Source organism: Panulirus ornatus, chromosome 71 (genome assembly GCF_036320965.1).
Source record: "Panulirus ornatus isolate Po-2019 chromosome 71, ASM3632096v1, whole genome shotgun sequence".
Taxonomy (NCBI): domain Eukaryota; kingdom Metazoa; phylum Arthropoda; class Malacostraca; order Decapoda; family Palinuridae; genus Panulirus; species Panulirus ornatus.
Genome location: NC_092294.1, coordinates 14,941,829 through 14,961,736, shown reverse-complemented (window position 1 = coordinate 14,961,736; position 19,908 = coordinate 14,941,829). Strand labels below are relative to the sequence as shown.

The window sequence follows — 19,908 nt, the reverse complement described above, 5'->3', positions numbered from 1 at the left end:
GGGTCGTAACCGTCGTGCTCAAGGCTCATGTACTGTCGTGCTCAAGGCTCATGTACCGTCATGGTCAAGGATCGTACCATCGTGCTCAAGGGTCGTGTACTGTCGTGCTCAAGGGTCGTACCGTCGTGCTCAAGGGTCGTGTACTATCGTGCTCAAGGCTAGTGTACCGTCGGCTTTTACAGCGCCAAGATCACTGGTGAATGTCAGAATCATCTGTGCCCCTCTGCTTGTATCCAACCCGGGGTGGGTCGCAAGCACTTAACTCCCTTGGAGTAGATAGCAAGCACTTAACTCCCCATGGAGTAGATAGGAAGCACTTAACTCCCCATGGAGTAGATAGCAAGCACTCAACTGCCCTTGGAGTAGACAGCAAGCACTTAACTCCCCATGGAGTAGATAGCAAGCACTTAACTCCCCTTGGAGTAGACAGCAAGCACTTAACTCCCCATGGAGTAGATAGCAAGCACTCACCTGCCCTTGGGGTGAGTATCAAGCACTCAACTCCCCTTGGGGTGGGTAGCAAGCACCTAACTCCCCTTGGGGTAAGTCTCAAGCACTTAACTCCCCACTGTTCTCCACCACGTACAGGTGGATGTTAGGTGGGAGGGAGCGAACGAAAATCACCCCCCTAACCCTTCCTTGTTTGCCCCACTTCTCCAGCAGGCACGATCCTTAAAAAGGAAACGGGGAGAGGAAGAGCAAACACTGGGGTGTAGGTTGGCCTATAAGACGCAAGGCTGAAGATAGCCAAGACATCAACATATGACAAGACCATAGGAGCAACGGGGTCCGACATGGACGGGCGAACTCCAGACTCGTCAAGCGTCCCTTACTCACACCACGAGAATACATTACGATGCAACAGCTGTATGATACAGTAGCTGGAGGCAGGGGGGAGGAAAGGAAGGGTGTGGGGGGTGATAAATAGACTATCAGTTGCAAGCCTGGGCCTATGTTGTACCCGATGGCACAGTGGTTCCCAGCGCGTCTGATGTAATCAGTTGGTGGGAGGCAGTCTGCTGTGAGAGGGGTCGAGTGGCTTACTCTCTCTCCCTCGCTCTCCCAGACGTGAACAGGACACTCTCCCTCAACTATTGGGTGTACAGGTGTGTGTGTGTGTGTGTGTATGTGCGCGACGTGTTAACTGGGTGTACTGCCAGTGTATCAATTGGCCTACGGGTGTGACGTGCAGGGGGAGAGGCCTCCCCCCTCATAACGTGTCATTCGATGCCTCATTCTGACGTTTTGGAGGCGCGTTCATTTGCTGGGGATGCGAGTTTTAAGGCTATTGGTGCGTTCTTTTGCTGGGGATATGAGTTTTAAGGCTATTGGTGCGTTCTTTTGCTGGGGATACGAGTTTTAAGGCTATTGGTGCGTTCATTAGTTGGGGATACGAGTTTTAAGGCTATTGGTGCGTTCTTTTGCTGGGGATATGAGTTTTAAGGCTATTGGTGCGTTCTTTTGCTGGGGATACGAGTTCTAAGGCTATTGGTGCGTTCATTTGCTAGGGGAACAGGCGCATTTTCCTTTCGCTGAGGCTGTACATGCGTTCTGTCAGTGATACGTTCAACTAATGCGTAGTTCTTCTGGTACGATAACTAGGCATACTGGTGCGCTCATGTATCAATGAACTCGCCACGGCCCCCTTCCATTGCGTTCAACTGTTTCCAGAGTAAGCAATGCGTTCACTTCTTAAAACAATAACTGGTGCGTTCATGTATCTATGAACTCGCCACGGCCCCCATCCATTGCGTTCAACTATTTCCAGAGCAAGCAATGCGTTCACTTCTTAAAACAATGACCCTACTAGTGCGTTCACTTATCATTGGGGCCTGGTACGCGTTCATTTTATGAGTTCGTTTACTTATTGCCGCGTTTTAAAGCTTAAGCTGATAGTTAAGGGGTGGCTCACTTGTGGAAAGACTCGTTGTAGAAGTTGTGGGATTTGTGAACGCTAATGTAGAAGTTGTAGGAGTTGTGAACGCTTGTGTAGGAGTTGTAGGAGTTGTGAACGCTTGTGTAGGAGTTGTGAACGCTTGTGTAGAAGTTGTAAGAGTTGTGAACGCTTGTGTAGGAGTTGTGAACGCTTGTGTAGACGTTGTAGGAGTTGTGAACGCTTGTGTAGGAGTTGTGAACGCTTGTGTAGAAGTTGTAAGAGTTGTGAACGCTTGTGTAGGAGTTGTGAACGCTTGTGTAGAAGTTGTAAGAGTTGTGAACGCTTGTGTAGGAGTTGTGAACGCTTGTGTAGAAGTTGTAAGAGTTGTGAACGCTTGTGTAGGAGTTGTGAACGCTTGTGTAGACGTTGTAGGAGTTGTGAACGCTTGTGTAGGAGTTGTGAACGCTTGTGTAGAAGTTGTAAGAGTTGTGAACGCTTGTGTAGGAGCTGTGAGCGCTTGTGTAGAAGTTGTAAGAGTTGTGAACGCTTGTGTAGGAGTTGTGAACGCTTGTGTAGAAGTTGTAAGAGTTGTGAACGCTTGTGTAGGAGCTGTGAGCGCTTGTGTAGAAGTTGTAAGAGTTGTGAACGCTTGTGTAGGAGTTGTGAACGCTTGTGTAGACGTTGTAGGAGTTGTGAACGCTTGTGTAGACGTTGTAGGAGTTGTGACCGCTTGTGTAGACATTGTAGGAGTTGTGAACGCTTGTGTAGAAGTTGTAGGAGTTGTGAACGCTTGGACAGAAGTTGTAGGAATTGTGAGCGCTAGTGTCTGACTAATGTATATGGTTGTAATTAATGGTGGATTACATGGATGGCTGGTGTTCGAAATGTATTTGTGTGTGTGTGTGTGTTTGTGTGTATGTGTGTGTGTGTGTGTGTGTGTGTGTGTGTGTGTGTGTGTGTGTGTGTGTGTGTGTGCGTGTGTATGTGTGACTACGCTAATCTAAGCGGTGTAGAATACTAGCGCCAATTGAATCATCTACATGAGTTTGTTGAGTGTTCCTATCAAGTTGTTTGGGAGGAGAGCTACTGAGAGGGTAAAGGCATGGACAGAGCACCAGATTGGGGGAGGAACAGTGTGGTTTTCAGAAGTGGGAGCGGATGTGTAGATCAGGTCCTTGCGCTGAGGAATGTGTGTGTATGTGTGTGTGTGTGTGTGTGTGTGTGTGTGTGTGTGTGTGTGTGTGTGTATGTGTGTGTGTGTGTGTGTGTGTGTGATATATACTTGGAGAGCAGAACAGAAGCATTTCTATGTGGCGTTTATACATCTGGAGACAGCGTGTGGTAAGGGTAGACAGAGATGCTGTGTCGAAGGTGCTACATGTGTGAGCAGTAAGAGGAGGAGAGTGAGGGGGTGGGTCTCAGGGGAAGGTGGGTTTGAGGGTGCAATGTCACCGTGGTGAAGGAGCTAAGTGCGCGAGTCTTGCAGAGAGAAGGGCAGGTAGCCTCTGGTAGGTAAGCCGGCTGTTATTTCCAGATGGCATGAGAGTGCGCGAAAGGAAGAGTTTGAGAATTAATGTCATTAAAATGAAGTTATGATGCCCAGTAAGGACGGCAGACAGGTTGGTTTGAGTGTATGTTTGGTTGGGGAGAGTCTAGAGGAAAGTATGAATACATAGGAGTGGACATGGCAGCGAAGGGAACAATAGAAGTTGAAGTAATACCATAGGGTGGGTGAGGGGGCTCATACCATAGGGTGGGTGAGGGGGCTAAGTTCCCAAGGGCATTGCAGAGTGTATGAAGAGGTCACTGTTTGTGAGGGCAACGACAGGTGTGTTTGATGGTAAGGTAGATTTGACAGTGTTTTGTGGGGGGTGCGATGCATGGGCCCAAGATTGAAAAGTTCGAATGAGGGGTGGATGTTATGGATGTGAAATGTCTGAGGGCAATGTCAATTGTAAGGAGGGTTGATTGAGGAGGAAATAACAAGCTAAGGAAAAAGTGTAGCAGTCAGAGGAGTGTGGTTGAGAGAAAGCTAAAGAGGGTGTGCTGAAATGGTATGGACACATAGGGAGGATGAGTGAGGAGAGGTTGACTAAGGGGTTAAAAGTGTCAGAAGTGAAGGTGGAAGGGTGGAGCGAAAGATGCTTTGATTAACTGGGGGCTGAACACTCAAAAAGATGTGAGACGTGCAAGAGTGTGAATTGGAGTGATCTGATATACAGGGGGCGACGTGGCGTCAATGTCAGGGCGCATGAAGCAGACAGAAAGAACCAGAGAAAAGTCATAGAGTTTTAGGTGTGGATAAACCCCGTTACTTATGGATGTGAGACGAAGGGTGTTCAATTACATGCAATCGAATAGTCATTTCCCATTAGGGGCGATCATAGCCGAGCGGTTAGCGTTCCCAACGATCACGCAAAGGTCCTGGGTTCGAATCCCAGCGATTGGAGGGTATTCTCAGTTATATGAAAGTGCGCGTTCACATGCACTATGTAAATGGGCGTCTGTAATGGAAGTATTTTCATTTTGTTGTGTAAGTTGTGAACCTTTTTAGGATGTTAAGAAGCCGGTGATTGTTATGAACGCTCTGTTGTGTGTGGCTTTTCCAGCGTAGTTGAAATCTGGCAGGGTGGATGACATGGAGGGTGAGGCGTAGTTTAGAGTGGAGTGGATGAATTGTTTGTCAAAGGGGTTCGAAGTTATCCCTTTTTTTTTTTCTCTCTCTCACAGCTCCAGACCTTTAGCAAATAAAGGTTCTAAGGGCATTTAGGGTGTGTATGGCCTTATATTGTTGATGTTTGTGGTTGTATGTGAAGGCCACATCCAACAACAACACACACACACACACACACACACACACACACACACACACAAAGGCAGACAGAACACCTCACGTCCATCAGCAACACAACATGACAACACTAAAACACAACAAGAACACAGAACAAACACAGTCGGAGCAGCAGCCCACACCAGCAAGCAAAGAACACACAAAGAACAAAAGAACACAACACAGTGTGGTAGTCACAACATAGTGTTTTAGTCACAACACTAGCACAACACAAGACGATCAACACGGCAATATTACCTTTGGATCAGGCAAGGTCAGGTCAAGTGAGACTATATAATAACATGACCCAAATATCTATAAGTTCAAAGGTCAGGTCAGGTGAGGCTATAACATGATCCAAACGTCTCCCTATAAGGTCAAAGATGAGATGAGGCTATATGATAATATGACCCCAAACGTCTCTCTATAAGTTCAAAGGTCAAATCACGTAAGACTATAACATAACCCCAAACGTCTCCCTATAAGGTCATAGGTCAAATCACGTAAGACTATAACATGACCCAAACATCTCCCTATAAGGTCATAGGTCAGGTCAGGTAAGACAACAACATGACCCCCCCACACACACGTCCACAACATTATGACCCAGATACGGTTATGATAACAGTCACAAGTATTTGTTTATCTTTAAGGAGTACTTCACCTGTAAACTTTTTTCATACAGTCTTGATCACTGATAAGGGTTATCTGGCTGGGGAAACTGCTACGCTAGATTGACATTACCCCATTAGACGGGACCTTTGACGCAATGAACCCCATGGGATACAATGACTGGGCCGAATGTGCGCCCACAGTCATGCCCTAGATGATCCGTCTGGTCGTTTCAGCATAGATGATCCTCAGAGACTCCGGTCTTTCGAAAAATATTTGCTCATGTGTGGGGATAGCTGGGGATTCAAAGTCGTCTTCTTATACTACATCTGGGGTGTGTTAGGGACACCATGGTCCCAGCCCACGAAAGGATGAGCCACAGTGGGTGTGGATATAAGACAGGAGGGGAGGAGATGCCCCGGGTTTTACTGTGTAACAAAGGGAATCTTCAAAAACCAATTAAGGTGTGAGATGAATAGCACTGAATTAGGGAAGGTTTGACCTCGTAGACGAAAGAGCTAATAGTGACCCTCCCTTACCTACCTTGACCTGACCACAGTTACTTCCTACACCTTGTGGGTCGTATTGTAGAAGGTCACACAGAGGGTGTGGGGCTAAGGGGTCACACGAGCTCTGTTAGCTAATCATGACGCTCGGGTTTCAGAAGATAGGCACAGTGGTTCGTCCTCTTGAGTTGCCACTACATGGTGGTATTTGATGTGTAAGTGTGTGTGTGTGTGTGTTGTATGTGAAGGCCACAGCCAACAACACACACACACACACACACACACACACACACACACACACACAAACCCAGACAGAACACCTTACGTCCATCAGCAACACAACATAACACAAACACACACAACAAGAACACAGAACAAACACATATGTGTTATGCTACCCTCTACAGGAGCTGTGTAGGCCATAAAACCCTCACTGGAGTTATAGTTGTGACAAGCAAATGGCTCAGCGAGGCCACATAAAACCCTCACAGATGTAATTGTTACAAGCAAAAGACCCAGCGAGGCCACTAAAAACCCTCACCGATGTTGTGGTTGTTACAAGCAAAAGGCCCAGCGAGGCCACATAAAAACCCTCACCGATGTTGTGGTTGTTACAAGCAAAAGGCTCAGCACAAAGCCTCGCAGATGTTGTTATCGTTGTACACATTTTCGTTGTGGTACAGATGATCCAAAGTTATATTTTGGCAAGAACACGAAGAACTCTGGTGTTCGCCTTCCCCTCAGAGATGGTCGATAAGGGTTTACTTAGCTTAGGCTAATGTGTGTGTGTGTGTGTGTGTGTGTGTGTGTGTGTGTGTGTGTGTACATATACAAGGTAAAGAGAATGGGAAACGAGTGTAGAATTAACTCTTTGTTCGTAAATCACATTTTTTTTTAAACAAAAACACTCACACACTCACATGTTTACAATTTCTCCCTCCTTTTTATCTAGCTATGATAAGCGAAAAGTGATTCACCCAGACAGTGATAAACCACTTGGGCCTCTAAGGTTCAAACCCTACTTCATCTACAGTAATGCTGTTGCCCCTTTGGTTACCACCTCCACACATTAAGAGAGAGAGAGAAAAAAAGAAGTCTTGGAAAAAAGAAAAATGGTTCGTTTGGGATATTTTACGTTAGATATGATGTTCTCCAGCTTACATGGTCCCAGCGGGAGGATGGGTTTACATACATACATACATTGGTTATAATTCCCAAGATTTCTATTCTCACGTCTCACTATGACAAGATGAGGTTTTATCTTTCGAATCCTATGATAGGGGTATCTGGAGTGGAAGAGAAGGGCGGGGCGTCTCATTTCATACCTTTATCATCTCGAATTCCTCATCTGTTTACCCACAATCAGTCAGTCATATCTTTGTATACTTCAAACAATAATGTCCAAAGACCTACTTCAGTTACATGACTTCAAAGAATATGTTTCATCCTATGCTAGGGGTATCTGGGCGCCTCATTTCATAGCTTTATCATCTCGAATCCCTCATCTGTTTACCCACAATCAGTCAGTCTATATCTCTGTATACTTCAAACAATAATGTCCAAAGACCTACTCCAGTTACATGACTTCAAAGAATATGTTTCATCCTATGCTAGGGGTATCTGGGCGCCTCATTTCATACCTTTATCATCTCGAATCCCTCATCTGTTTACCCACAATCAGTCAGTCTATATCTCTGTATACTTCAAACAATAATGTCCAAAGATCTACTTCAGTTACATGACTTCAAAGAATATGTTTCCAGTTACGAGAATATCAAATTATCTCACTGAATGTGATACATGGCTTAAGACTGATGGCCAGAGCCTACATTGATGTGTCAGTCATTGCCTTGGCGCTGACTTATATGTGACTGACTTTAAGTCACGTATTCCAGGCAGCCAGAGGAAACCAAAAGGATGTTTCTATTTCTATGTGTGGCGTTGCTACTCCTGCTGCTCGTGTTCCTTGGATCCCGTAAGCCCAGAGGATACCCACCAGGTAAGGTCTACCTATCACTTGTATTGACTAGTATTCTTCTAAGTAGTGTGTGTGTGTGTGTGTGTGTGTGTGTGTGTGTGTGTGTGTGATACCTAGCTTCCACAGTGTATGGAAATTTTTTGCTGGCGTTTCCTTCCCATCATATATCTTTCTCTTCTTATTTACTAACTCATAAATTATAGGATAAATGTTGACCTCTAGATAGATAGATAGATAGATAGATAGATAGATATGCTATTTCGTGTGTGGCGGGGTGGCGACGAGAATGGATGAAGGCAAGCAAGTATGGATATGTACATGTGTATATATGTATATGTCTGTGTATGTATATGTTGTATACGTGCGTGTGTGGGCGTTTATATATATATATATATATATATATATATATATATATATATATATATATATATATATATATGCATGTGTATGTGCGTGGGTTGGGCCATTTCCTCGTCTGTTTCCTTGCGTTACCTCACTAACGCGGGAGACGGCGGTTGAGTGGGGAAAGGTTGACGAAGAGGATTTAGGTGTCAGAGGTGGAGCGAACGAGGAGAAGCGGGAGACCAAATTGGAGGTGGAAGGATGGAGTGAAATCTTTAAATCTTTTTTGAGCGATCGGGACCCGAACATGCAGGAGGGTGAAAGGCATGCATGCGAAAGAGTGAACTGGAACGAAGTGGTATAGGGGTCGACGTGCTGTCAATGGACTCAACCAAGGCTTGTGAAGCGTCCGGGGTAAACCATGGAAAGGTTGAGCGGGGCCTGGATGTGGTGGATAGGGAGCTGTGGTTTCGATGCATTGCACATGACAGCTAGAGACTGTGGTGGATAGCGAGCTGTGGTTTCGGTGCATTACACATGACAGCTAGAGACTGTGGTGAATAGGGAGCTGTGGTTTCGGTGCATTACACATGACAGCTAGAGACTGTGGTGGATAGGGAGCTATGGTTCTGGTGCATCACACATGACAGCTGGAGACTGTGGTGGATAGGGAGCTGTGGTTTCGGTGCATTACACATGACAGCTAGAGACTGTGGTGGATAGGGAGCTGTGGTTTCGGTGCATCATACATGACAGCTAGAGACTGTGGTGGATAGGGAGCTGTGGTTTCGGTGCATCACATATGACAGCTAGAGACTGTGGTGGATAGGGAGCTGTGGTTTCGGTGCATCACACATGACAGCTGGAGACTTGAGTGTGAGTAGATGTGGTGGCCTTTTTCTTCATCTCACCACAGCCCCTGTGAACCATGGCACAGACCAGCCTCTCACAAGTACATGTTTTCCTTTTTGGGCAGGTCCGCCACGATGGCCTCTGGTCGGCTCGTTGCCCTATTTGGAGAGGCATCTTCCACACAAACTCTTCAGTCGGTTCTCCTCCACCTACGGCCCCGTTGTTGGCTTGTACTTCGGAACGCAGCCCGCCGCTATTGTGAACGGCTGGGAAGCCGTCAAGGAATCTATCTACAACGAAGACCTCAATGGTCGACCAGAACTCTTACTATTGACCCTTATGTATAACACTACGAGACGGGGTGAGTGAAACTTACGAAAAAGAAAAGAAGAAAAAAAAAAGATTATTTCGAGCACAACTTTATGATCCAGAGTGATTTCTTCCTCCCATTTGTCTCATCTTGCAGGCGTCATGTTTACGGAGAAGGAACACTGGAGGGAGCAGAGGAGGTTCGTACTCCATCATTTTCGCAACCTAGGCTTCGGTAAGCGATCCCACGAAGCTGTGGTTCTTGAGGAAGCCAGCGAACTGGTCGAAGACATACGGGGTGCCGAAGAAAGTCACAATCTTCAAGTAAGGGTTAAGACATGAGGTAAGGAAGTCTTACGTAGAAAAATATAAAAGAAGAAAACATTTTCTGGTGGTTCGGTAACTTGCTTAGGCGTAAATATAGTGTGATGGGTTAAAGACAAGAGCATAAACATTTTCTGGTGGTTCGGTAACTTGCTTAGGCGTAAATATAGTGTGATGGGTTAAAGAGAAGAGCATAAACAAGTGTAGCAGTGAGATCACACAATACGTATTTAGAATCTACTGGTGGCAAAAGGGGTACTGATTGTATTCCTTCTACCATTAGCATTAATAGGATTTGACTAGATATTCCTGATGCTGGAGGGATTGGCTATATTCTCGCTACTGGTGACACGTAGCGAGATTATTCTTGTTCAACCTACTAGCGAAATTAAATGTATTCATGGGACGGGAATTGGGAATTCTAATTCTTCGAGAAGAGGGAGGTGGATGTTTGGGAAAATGACAGGTTTGCAGTCTGTCAGGGTATTTTTAAGGGGCCCTAAGTCAGTCAGTTACTGTTTGCTGATGATAAAACACTGGTGGCAGATTCGAGTGAGAACCTGTAGAAGCTGGTTTCTGAATCTGTGAGTACTTGAAAGGAGAAAGTTAGGAGGAAATGTGAATAGAAGCAAGGTTATTTGGTTCAGCAGAGGAGAGAGAAAAAGTTCGTTGGAGTGCGAGTTGAATGGAGATATATTTGAGGAAGTGAATCGCTCTAGATACTTAAAGATTGGATATGGCAATGGATGGATCCACGGGAACTGAAGTGGACTATAGGGCGGGTAAGGAGGCGAGGGGGTCCTTGGACGCATTGAAGAATGTGTGGAAAAAAGAGATGTCACCCTCTGTGAATGGACAAAGATGGGTGTGTTTGCACATATACCTTCTCACTATCAGCTTTCTTAGCGATCATCTCTCTCCATTATCGGTTTCCATAGTCTATGAAGTGTTACTTCTCTCTTGCTCTCGAGCTATTCTTTTTTTTTTCTTCCTCTACCGCTGCGGTTCAGTGGTGTCTTTCCACAAGCTTTGGACCCAAGGGATGTATCTGGTTGCTGCATCCGAAGATTAGATGCATAGACCAGTCACACGAGGATGAACCATCATGATGCCTCTTTCCCTTGTACTCTTAAGCTGTCCAATCTTCTTCGTACAGTCTTTTCACATATAGGTCAGGGGAACAGACACCTTAGGGGGTATACACACTTCCTCTTTCACCCGAAAGGGCTATGCCATATGACATCAAGAAAATTCAAGGAATTCGTATAAATATATTCTTTTTTTCATTTCATTTCTAATCACAGGTGATGTTGGGTGTGTCGTCAGTCAACATCATGTGGGCACTGATGGGTGGAACTAGGTTTGGACATAAGGACAAAGAATTGCAGGAGCTGGTGAGCACTCTGAACAAGATGTTCAGGGCCGGTGACGTAAGTGAGCTATTGATCCTTCTTTTCTATCGTCCTATCTTTTCCTTAAGGCTCATTAATGGTATATTCCATTACCATGTTAACCTTAATCTGTCACATCAAACTATGACATTACAGGAGGTTTGAAGTGTCTGATCTTACGTGGAACTTTGTCATAAAGTTTCAAAACATTCCCCATAAAAAAAATATTGGTATTATGTAATGACTTGGGTTAAAGGAAGTTCTCCATCATTAAGCAGGAGTTTAGAAAGCCGTGGTTCATTGGACGACAATCATTGCGAGTGTGGCATTGTTATAACTGCTGGTTGTTGGCAAGGCTCTAATTGCCTAGTTGATATTGATGTATCGTCTCTGAAGGCGAGGGATTTCTGACCATATCATTTTCCTTTTTAAATCAATAACTAATGTTATCTTGCAGGTGTTTCTAATATATATATATATATATATATATATATATATATATATATATATATATATATATATATATGTATATATATATACATATATATACATTCAAATTTTCTGTGATTAGAGAACTGAAAGAAGTTTGACAGCAAACAAGTTTCTATTTGGTCCCCCAGAAGACTCTTGGTAAAAAAAGAGCATGGTAGAAATAATCATAATGTTTGGTCAGTCTCTTTTAACCTAAGCTGCCATATTCATGGTGATTCGTCTCTTCCTCTATGTCTTCCATATACTGAGAACGTCTCTGTGTATCCACCAGTTCTGGTATGGTCACCCATGTATATCATAATGTTATCTGATAAGGTGTATGGAAATGGTGATCATGAGGGTGGTGGAGACACACACATACACACAGAGCAGTTTGATGATAAGGTGGGTGGCAGTTTGGCTTCAACCGTGTTAGATGGTGCATGGACCAAGTGTTTATTTTGAGAAGAACTTTGCTTAGAGAGACTGCATGTGTATATGGCGTCTATGTATCTACATAATGCTTACGGTAGGGTTGACAGAGATGCCTCGTGGAAAGTGCTACAAACATATTGTATATGTTGGAGTTACCAGATGACCTAAGTCGTTTCTACCGAGAGGGTTAAGCTACCAGTGCGAGTAGGACTGGATGATAATGAGCGGTTCCTGTTGAAGGTGAGCTGTCATCATGATTCTTTGATATTTTGATGAATGCGGTGGTGAGGAACTTGAACTCAAGAGTCTAAGAATGAGGATCGGGTGTCTGCAAGTATGCTGGGGTTGCGAGGTGACTCAACTGCTGTTTGCAGATGACGTGGTTTTGGTGGCAGACTCCATGACTAAAGTGGATGAAGGAGTAGTGGACGAGGAGCCCTAAGGGCAAAGATGGTTCTCTATGTCTGAATATATAGTAGACCTCATAATGATATATGGGGGGCGAGTCTTGGGCTATCAATGCACATGAGTGGGAAATGATGGACAAGATGGAAATCAAATGCAGGAGGACGCTATGTCTGGTGTGAGGAAGGCAGGTTTGAGGAATGACAGTGCAAGAGAGAGGTGCTGTGGTAAGCGGAGTCTAATTCATGTGTGGTGAAGTGGCGTAGACTTACGGAGAGGAGGAGGGAAGAGAGGCGGAGGAAAGGGAGGCAGAGGAGGTGAAAGGTTGAAGTAAAAGGTGATTTTGGCCAGAACATTTGGGACTGGGAGCATTTAGCTTGCATGGGATTGACGTGGTATATGGTGGGGGACGTGTTGTCATTTGGCTTAGCCGGGGCACATGAAGAAGGCAAGACAAAACTTTGGCATAGCCTTTGGGGTATGCTTGTAGCGGCTAGGCTCTAGTTTCGGGACATTATACGAAGAATGGACGTATGCAAATCAAAAAATGTCGTTCGTTTAGATACTGGAACTATACTGCTAAAAGGGTCGAAAGGCCACTGGTAATAAGATCAAAACCTAAAGGAAAATGTCATTTAACATATAGTGATCCTATGCACACCCATGAAGGGGTGTTAAACCTGTCATCTATAACTTTCACCAGGTTAAACCTAAAGGAAAATATCATTGAACATTTAGTGATCCTATGCACACCCATGAAGGGGTCTTAAACCCATGTTATCTATAACTTTCACCAGGTTAAACCTAAAGGAAAATATCACTGAACATTTAGTGATCCTATGCACACCCATGAAGGGGTCTTAAACCCATGTTATCTATAACTTTCACCAGGTTAAACCTAAAGGAAAATATCATTTAACATTGAGTGATCCTATGCACACCCATGAAGGGGTGTTAAACCTATGTCATCTATAACTTTCACCAGGTTACAGGGGGATTGGTTTCTAGTTTCCCAGCCCTGAGGTATTTGATGTCAGAGGACTCCGAATTCAACACTCTATTTGCTGCAGCCCTCCGCATCAGGCAATTCCTTGAGGTTAGTGTACAATCTCCCGTAACTCTTGTAATTTCCAGTGATAACAGGAGTGGTAAATGATCAATGATTGGTTGCTGGTCTGACAAGTGTCATGAAACGAGTTGAATCTCATGAGAGAGTGGCATGTAAAGGGTTGGGGTCGGGGTGGTATGTGAAGTGAGAGGGGTCGTGGAGAGTGGTTTGGTGAAGAGGTGGTGAAAGCCTTGCGTAAGAGGGAATGTGGCAAGGCGGCTGGAGATATTGGAGCTGGATTAATCAAGAAAGGGAGTGACTGTGTTGTTGACTGGTTGGTGAGGATTTTCAATGGATGCATAGATCATGATGAAGTGCCTGAGGATGGGTGGAATGGATGTATAGTGCCAATGTATAAAGGCAATAGGAATAAAATGTTCAAACTACAAAGGTAAAAGTATGTTGAGTATACCTGCCAAGTTGTATGGGGGATGAGAGGGCCTGGGAAGCGAGACTGTTGTTTGCTGATGACACAGTACTGGTGGCTGATTCGAGCAAGAAATTGCTCAAGTTGGTGACTGATTTTGGAAGTGTGGGTGAAAGGAAAAAGTTGAGAGTGAATGTGAATAAAAGCAAGATTATGAGACTCCTGCAGCACTCAGGAAGCTGGCCACGTCCACCAGTCTGGACCACAGATCATAACGTGTTGTGTTGTGCGTCTATATGTTGAGTGTGCAGGGCAATTGAGCTGTAGAGGCTCGTTGCCTCCCTTATGGAAGCTGCATTGTGGAAATGAAGGATCTTGGGATATGGTAAAAAGGTGTTTGTAGTGTTGTAGTGCCGGGGGATGCCCTGAGAGTAGACGGGAGTGTGTGTGACTCGTGTTTGTCTAGGGAGTGCAGTTTCTGATGGGTGTATGGAACTGAAGACTAGGAGGTTAGTTGCCTGGTGCTTGTCGGGGTTAGTTTGCACGAGTTCTGTCACTTATTTGTTATATGGGGGGATCTGTGAGTATAGTTTACTGGAGTGTAAGACATGGGTAAGCTTTTTATTTCTACTTTGGGGGAAGGGGGTTATAGATCGGTTAGGGTAAGAGGCGTTTAGTGCTTTTGCATTGGAGTGAGTGCCAAGCATGTAGAGATGGGTCTGTATTGTGAGGGAGTAGAGTTATTTGTGGTCTTAAGTCTACTCATTCTATACACATGTATTGCAATACTTTCACCTATAGCAATCACATCAACACATCTCGTGATGGTGGAATTCCAATGCCGAACACAAAGGCACTAGATCTTCGTGGTATAATCAGCCTATGCCTCGCCCCCCTCCACAGAATGCGATCGAGGAACACAAGAACACAATCGAAGCTGACAACGTTCGCGATTTCATTGATATATACATCAATGAAATTAACAAGAACAAGAGCAACCCTGACACCACCTTTATAGGTAAGGGCAACCCCTGACACCACCTTTGTAGGCAAGGGCAACCCTGACACCACATATATAGGTACGTTTCATTTGCCTCCTTTGTGTAAACCTCTTTTCCGTGTTTTCCTGTTTGTATGATTACTTGTATGTATGTATGTATGTATGATTACTTGTATGATTACCTGTTTGTATGTATGATTACATGGGGTTTCAGGGGTAGAGTGGAGGATATTTGTTATGCCTGACATGTTAGGTGAGGGTTGAACTGTGTTCTGAAATGGAGCAGGGGGTGACGAGACACACCTCGGGTATAGGTGTATAAGGAAAGAGTACTAGAGGAAGGAATGGTGGGGGAAAAGAAGAGGGTTGGTGTGTACGGTGGAACCATTTGCATAGATGTGGTTAGAAGTTGGAAAGAGAACATCATGTATAGAGAGAGAGAGAGAGAGAGAGAGAGAGAGAGAGAGAGAGAGAGAAATTAGTGGTACTACAGGCCATAGGGTTGAACTTGGAGGCACACCATTGTTGTTGAAATAAGAGGCAGGAGTTGTTCCATCACGAAACACTACCGTGAACCTACTGGAAGAAGCATATGTGCATTTAGGATCAGAGGGGAATTAGAAAACAAAAGACAGTTGAAAAAGTTAAGACTTTATGCCACACTGTTAAATGCTTTGATATCGAGCAAGATTCAACAAAGTCCCTTACGAGGATAAGGACCAATTGTAAGTCACAAGGGAAAGATCACCAACAAACCCCACACTGCAAAAGCCGTATTGTTGATCAGAAGGGATTGGCGGGATTGGCTCATAAAATTTAGGCTTGCAAGCCAACCACTAGATCATCTAAGGCTATTCAGCCCGTGCAATCAGAAGGGGATCAATATTCTACCTGTTGCAAGGGGTAGAAACATTGAGCCTTATTTGCTTCAAAGTTGGAAGATTCCAGATCCATAGTGTGAGCAATGCGACTCCTTTTATTACAATAGGCACGGACACCCCATTTGGAGCAAAAACAATGAGGGATCTTACAGCTTAGGATCTGATAAAGGAGATGCACCCCTGAACAGAGTTTCAGACATATGATGATCAAGGGTGGGTGTAGACGAATGGAGTTCAATAGATGGTGGGTGAAATTTGAGACAGAAAATGTTGCAGACACAAATCCGGGTCCAGGAGCAGTGTCTGAGGTGGTGTAGGTCCTAATCAATTTAAGCCAATTAAAGGTTACTTAGAAACCATTCAGTCCTCACGTGGTGGCACCCTTCCAATTTGGCCCTGGAGAATCCTATGATTGGAACAGGGCCATAATGAAATGCATAAAAGGGAGGGAAATGTAAGAGTAGCATGTGTTATGGGGAGGGGACGGGGCATCTGATCCAAATGCCAGCAACCCATGCATTGATAAGGCAAGGAGAAAAGACATCTACCTGGGCCAGAGAGGGGAACAAGACATACAATGCTAGCTCACTGCATTGCTATGACTTACCCAGATGTGCGTCTTTTTTGTAACGCATTTGTTATAACCTGTTCGTTCATGAAGAGAGAACTTTACACTAGAGGCTTATCCTTTTGTCTTCAGCATATACAACTTTTTTTCTTTAGTTTTACAATAATATATGTATGTGCATCTCTACGCTAATTACCTATCTGTACAGTAGAGGGACAGAGTTCTTCAATTTTGTTGCCCTGTCTCTTGTAGATTCTCAACTTCTTACTAAGTGAAACATTGCTAACATTAAGCTTTCCATGCCACCAGATGATCAGCTACTGCAGGTCTGTACCGACATGTTCACTGCAGGCGTGGAGACTGGTTCGTCTACTGTATCCTTTGCTATACTGTTGACAACACTCTATCCTCTGGTCGCTGCCAAAATTCAGCAGGAGCTGGATGAGGTTGTAGGTCATGAAAGGCTTCCCTGCTCAGATGACCGTTCCAAGTGAGTGTCTCCTCTGGGCAACCTTAATACTATGGCTTTGCAAGCCTCTTGACCATCTATACTATGACTATAATACATCTTAAGTGTCCTGCTTAGTCATCCTGTGATTATCCACCTAAACATTGGCCATGATAAGCCTTTTGTACTGTGGTCCACCTAATATCACACTTCAGAGTTGCAAGTCCAGGAGACATTGTAGCCACCTCATGTGTCAGGTTATGACCCCAGTATGTTCTATTAGGTTCTTACAACATGCATCAATGGCATCATTAATCTCTATTACAACAATTCAAGAACTAAATCAAGTGCACATAACATAATACCAGCAACACTTGAACCACTGCCATTACAATGGGGAGTTGGGGAACGTTACAAGCAAAACCATCAGATGTTAACCATTCTGTGCCACTGTAACGAAATACCCATTTGTCCTACAATGGCCAACATGGGTTTTAATAGGCAACCTGTGCCATCTCCCACTCTCATGACAGCAGTTCAAGTCTCTCTTGATGGAGGTGTGCATGTGTGGCACTAGGAGTAAATGCAACATATGGTTCACTAGCCCTACACAGGATGGCTCACCTGTCCCCATACTACAACACGTGTCATATCACAGGTTGGTGTATACAGAGGCCGTAATGAACGAGGTCTTCCGGCTCAGAGGGGCAGCACCCATCACTGTTCCCCACAAGGCTCTCAAAGATACCATACTACAGGTATGAGTACCATCATAACTTCCACTCTTCTGTGAGGACCATCATGCTAGCCTACTGCTACTGTGGTTGTCCTACAGTGTCTTCACCCTGCAGAACAAGGACCTCTCTTCTCCTTAGTCCTATATTATTCACCCATTCATTCTGGCCAACAGTCACCTCATCCTATTAAACATTAGTCTTCACAATATTCCCTCCCTGACCTATTATGTTATTACTTAGTCTTGCAGTCCCCTCATACTGATCTAGAATATTTTGTTTACAGGAGTTTAATGAGAAAGACAACAGGAGATCTAATTGACCTATGACTGGGTTGCCTGGTAAAGAAGAAAGTTTAACTTGGCAAGAAAATGCATTGCCACTCAGCAGTTTAAGCTATCACAAACTCCCCACTGCAGCATATTAGCTTTCTACTGTCCCCGTTACCACTGTCTTATATAATATTCAGGATAATTTATGGTTCATTTATAAACAAGGTCATTATTCAACCCAGTCTCACCTCTAATGCCCTCTGGCCTTCCACAGGGACATCGGATCCCTGCTGGAACAACAGTCTTAAACAACCTGTACAGCGTTCATATGGACCCAGATTACTGGGTTGACCCGGAAATCTTTCGTCCTGAGCGATTCATCAACCCAGATGGGACCCTTCGCAAAGAGGAAAGGCTCATACCCTTCAGTAAAGGTGAGGAGGCACTGTAGGATTAGGATAATCTTCTCCACTGATGCCATTGCTAAAGACCAAGTTCTCCATTTGTATACATGTTCATAAACCATAGCCTAGAGACTGTTCTCTGATGGGTTTCTTATTTTGATTTCATACTCATCTACTGTTACCTGCATTAGCAAGGTGGTGAAAGGAACAGAAGAAAAAGGTCCTATTCCCTTTATACACTATGATGTGTGTAATGCACCGGAACCACAAATGATTTATAACTTCCGTGTCCTTCCATCCTTCACGCTTGTTCAAGTTTTAGATGTTACCAAAATATTCACAACCCTACCTGTGTATCTAGATCTAGGATCACAAGATTTCCTAAACCTAACTTACATTCACAGGTCTCTCTCTGTCCTCATAGCATACAAGTTTTTCTTTGTTTCTTGACTATTCATAGATTCTCAAAAAGGGAGGTACAGATGACTGCAACCCGAGAGAAATTATCCTTACTTGGACGGTAGGGAGCAACAAACTAGGGATGGGGACAGTGCGCCAGCACTTAAGTGGATATTGTTCCCATGCTTGGCCCAGGTTGCAGTATTTGTATCTGCCTCACATACATGTGGATTGCAGGCATTCACTACACAAACACTCTCCAACTCTGGCAGAATACCTGACAATTTTTAACCAAGAATTCACTGTTCTCGACACTAAGCTTTCCTATTGCAAGCGCTAAACATTAGCCCTACTTGTTATTTTTGTGGAATCATTTATCAAAAGAATTATTGCGTAGTACTTCTGTAAAGGTGTTACTTTTGTGTCCCTGTGTTCAAATTGGGGCACTCTCTCTAAATTCCCAGTGTCATTGGGTTATCAGGATTTCTATACATTGCAGGCCTTACCACATCACTGTGTCTTGAACTTATGTTAACTTTAGTCCCATGTGACCCTAATGTCATAAATATCAGTAGGAATCATTTGTATCTCCCAGGTAACCAAGTATTCCTAACAATGCTTGTATCCCTAGGTCGACGTGCATGTCTGGGAGAGTCTTTAGCCAGGATGTCAAGCTTCCTGCTATTCACAGCCCTCCTTCAGCACTTTACCTTCACCTTAGACCCAAAGACCCCAATCCCTGACACAGAGGGCAAGTCAGGCTTCACGCTAGGACCCCCAGAGTTCAGGGTCTTTGCTAAACCCAGGTTCTAGCACAAATATGAGGACTATCTCAGCTTCAACACTTAGTACGGACACAAAGATCCACCGCAACTTAAAAGGTAGAGGTCAAAACCATTTCTTGGTTCCTATACCAGGTACCCGAGAGCTTCATCAAAACCAGGTACCCAGAAGATGACTAACAGTGGTTCAAAATGTTCAAAACAGCATTTAAGTGCCTGCATTAAATTACTGTTCACTGGTCAAGACCAGAACATTATTTGTATAAGCATATCAAACAATTTTTATAAAAATACGATTATGTACACAACTAAAGGTCGTTACATCTCCCAATGTGATTGCGGGATCAGATTATTCCCTTACATACTACAACATCCGTTTTCCTGGTGCTATCTCACTTGAAGCAGGGGGTAGCAATGCTCGTTCCTGTGGGGCAGAGTAGCACCAGGAATGGATGAAGGCCAACAATGAATATGTACATGTGTATACATATCTATGTATGCATGTGTTAAGTGTATAACACTCGGGATTAATCAAAACTCCATCCTGCATTTCAAATACAAAGCATGGCAAGAGTAACCATGTTTTATATTCCTGACTGTATATTACTATGACT

At 44.2% G+C, this 19,908-nt stretch overlaps 1 protein-coding gene across 1 annotated transcript; it reads left to right on the top strand.

Moving 5' to 3' along the window:
• The first annotated feature begins 965 nt into the window (after positions 1-965).
• Positions 966-19,871, top strand: LOC139747950 (methyl farnesoate epoxidase-like). Its single transcript, XM_071660445.1, has 11 exons — positions 966-1,106; positions 7,720-7,823; positions 9,121-9,357; positions 9,463-9,629; positions 10,934-11,059; positions 13,317-13,427; positions 14,710-14,824; positions 16,565-16,745; positions 17,362-17,461; positions 17,984-18,143; positions 19,144-19,871. The coding sequence occupies exons 2-11, from the start codon at positions 7,742-7,744 to the stop codon at positions 19,323-19,325; spliced, it is 1,461 nt and encodes a 486-aa protein (XP_071516546.1). The 5' UTR covers positions 966-1,106; positions 7,720-7,741; the 3' UTR covers positions 19,326-19,871.
• The last annotated feature ends 37 nt before the right edge of the window (positions 19,872-19,908 follow it).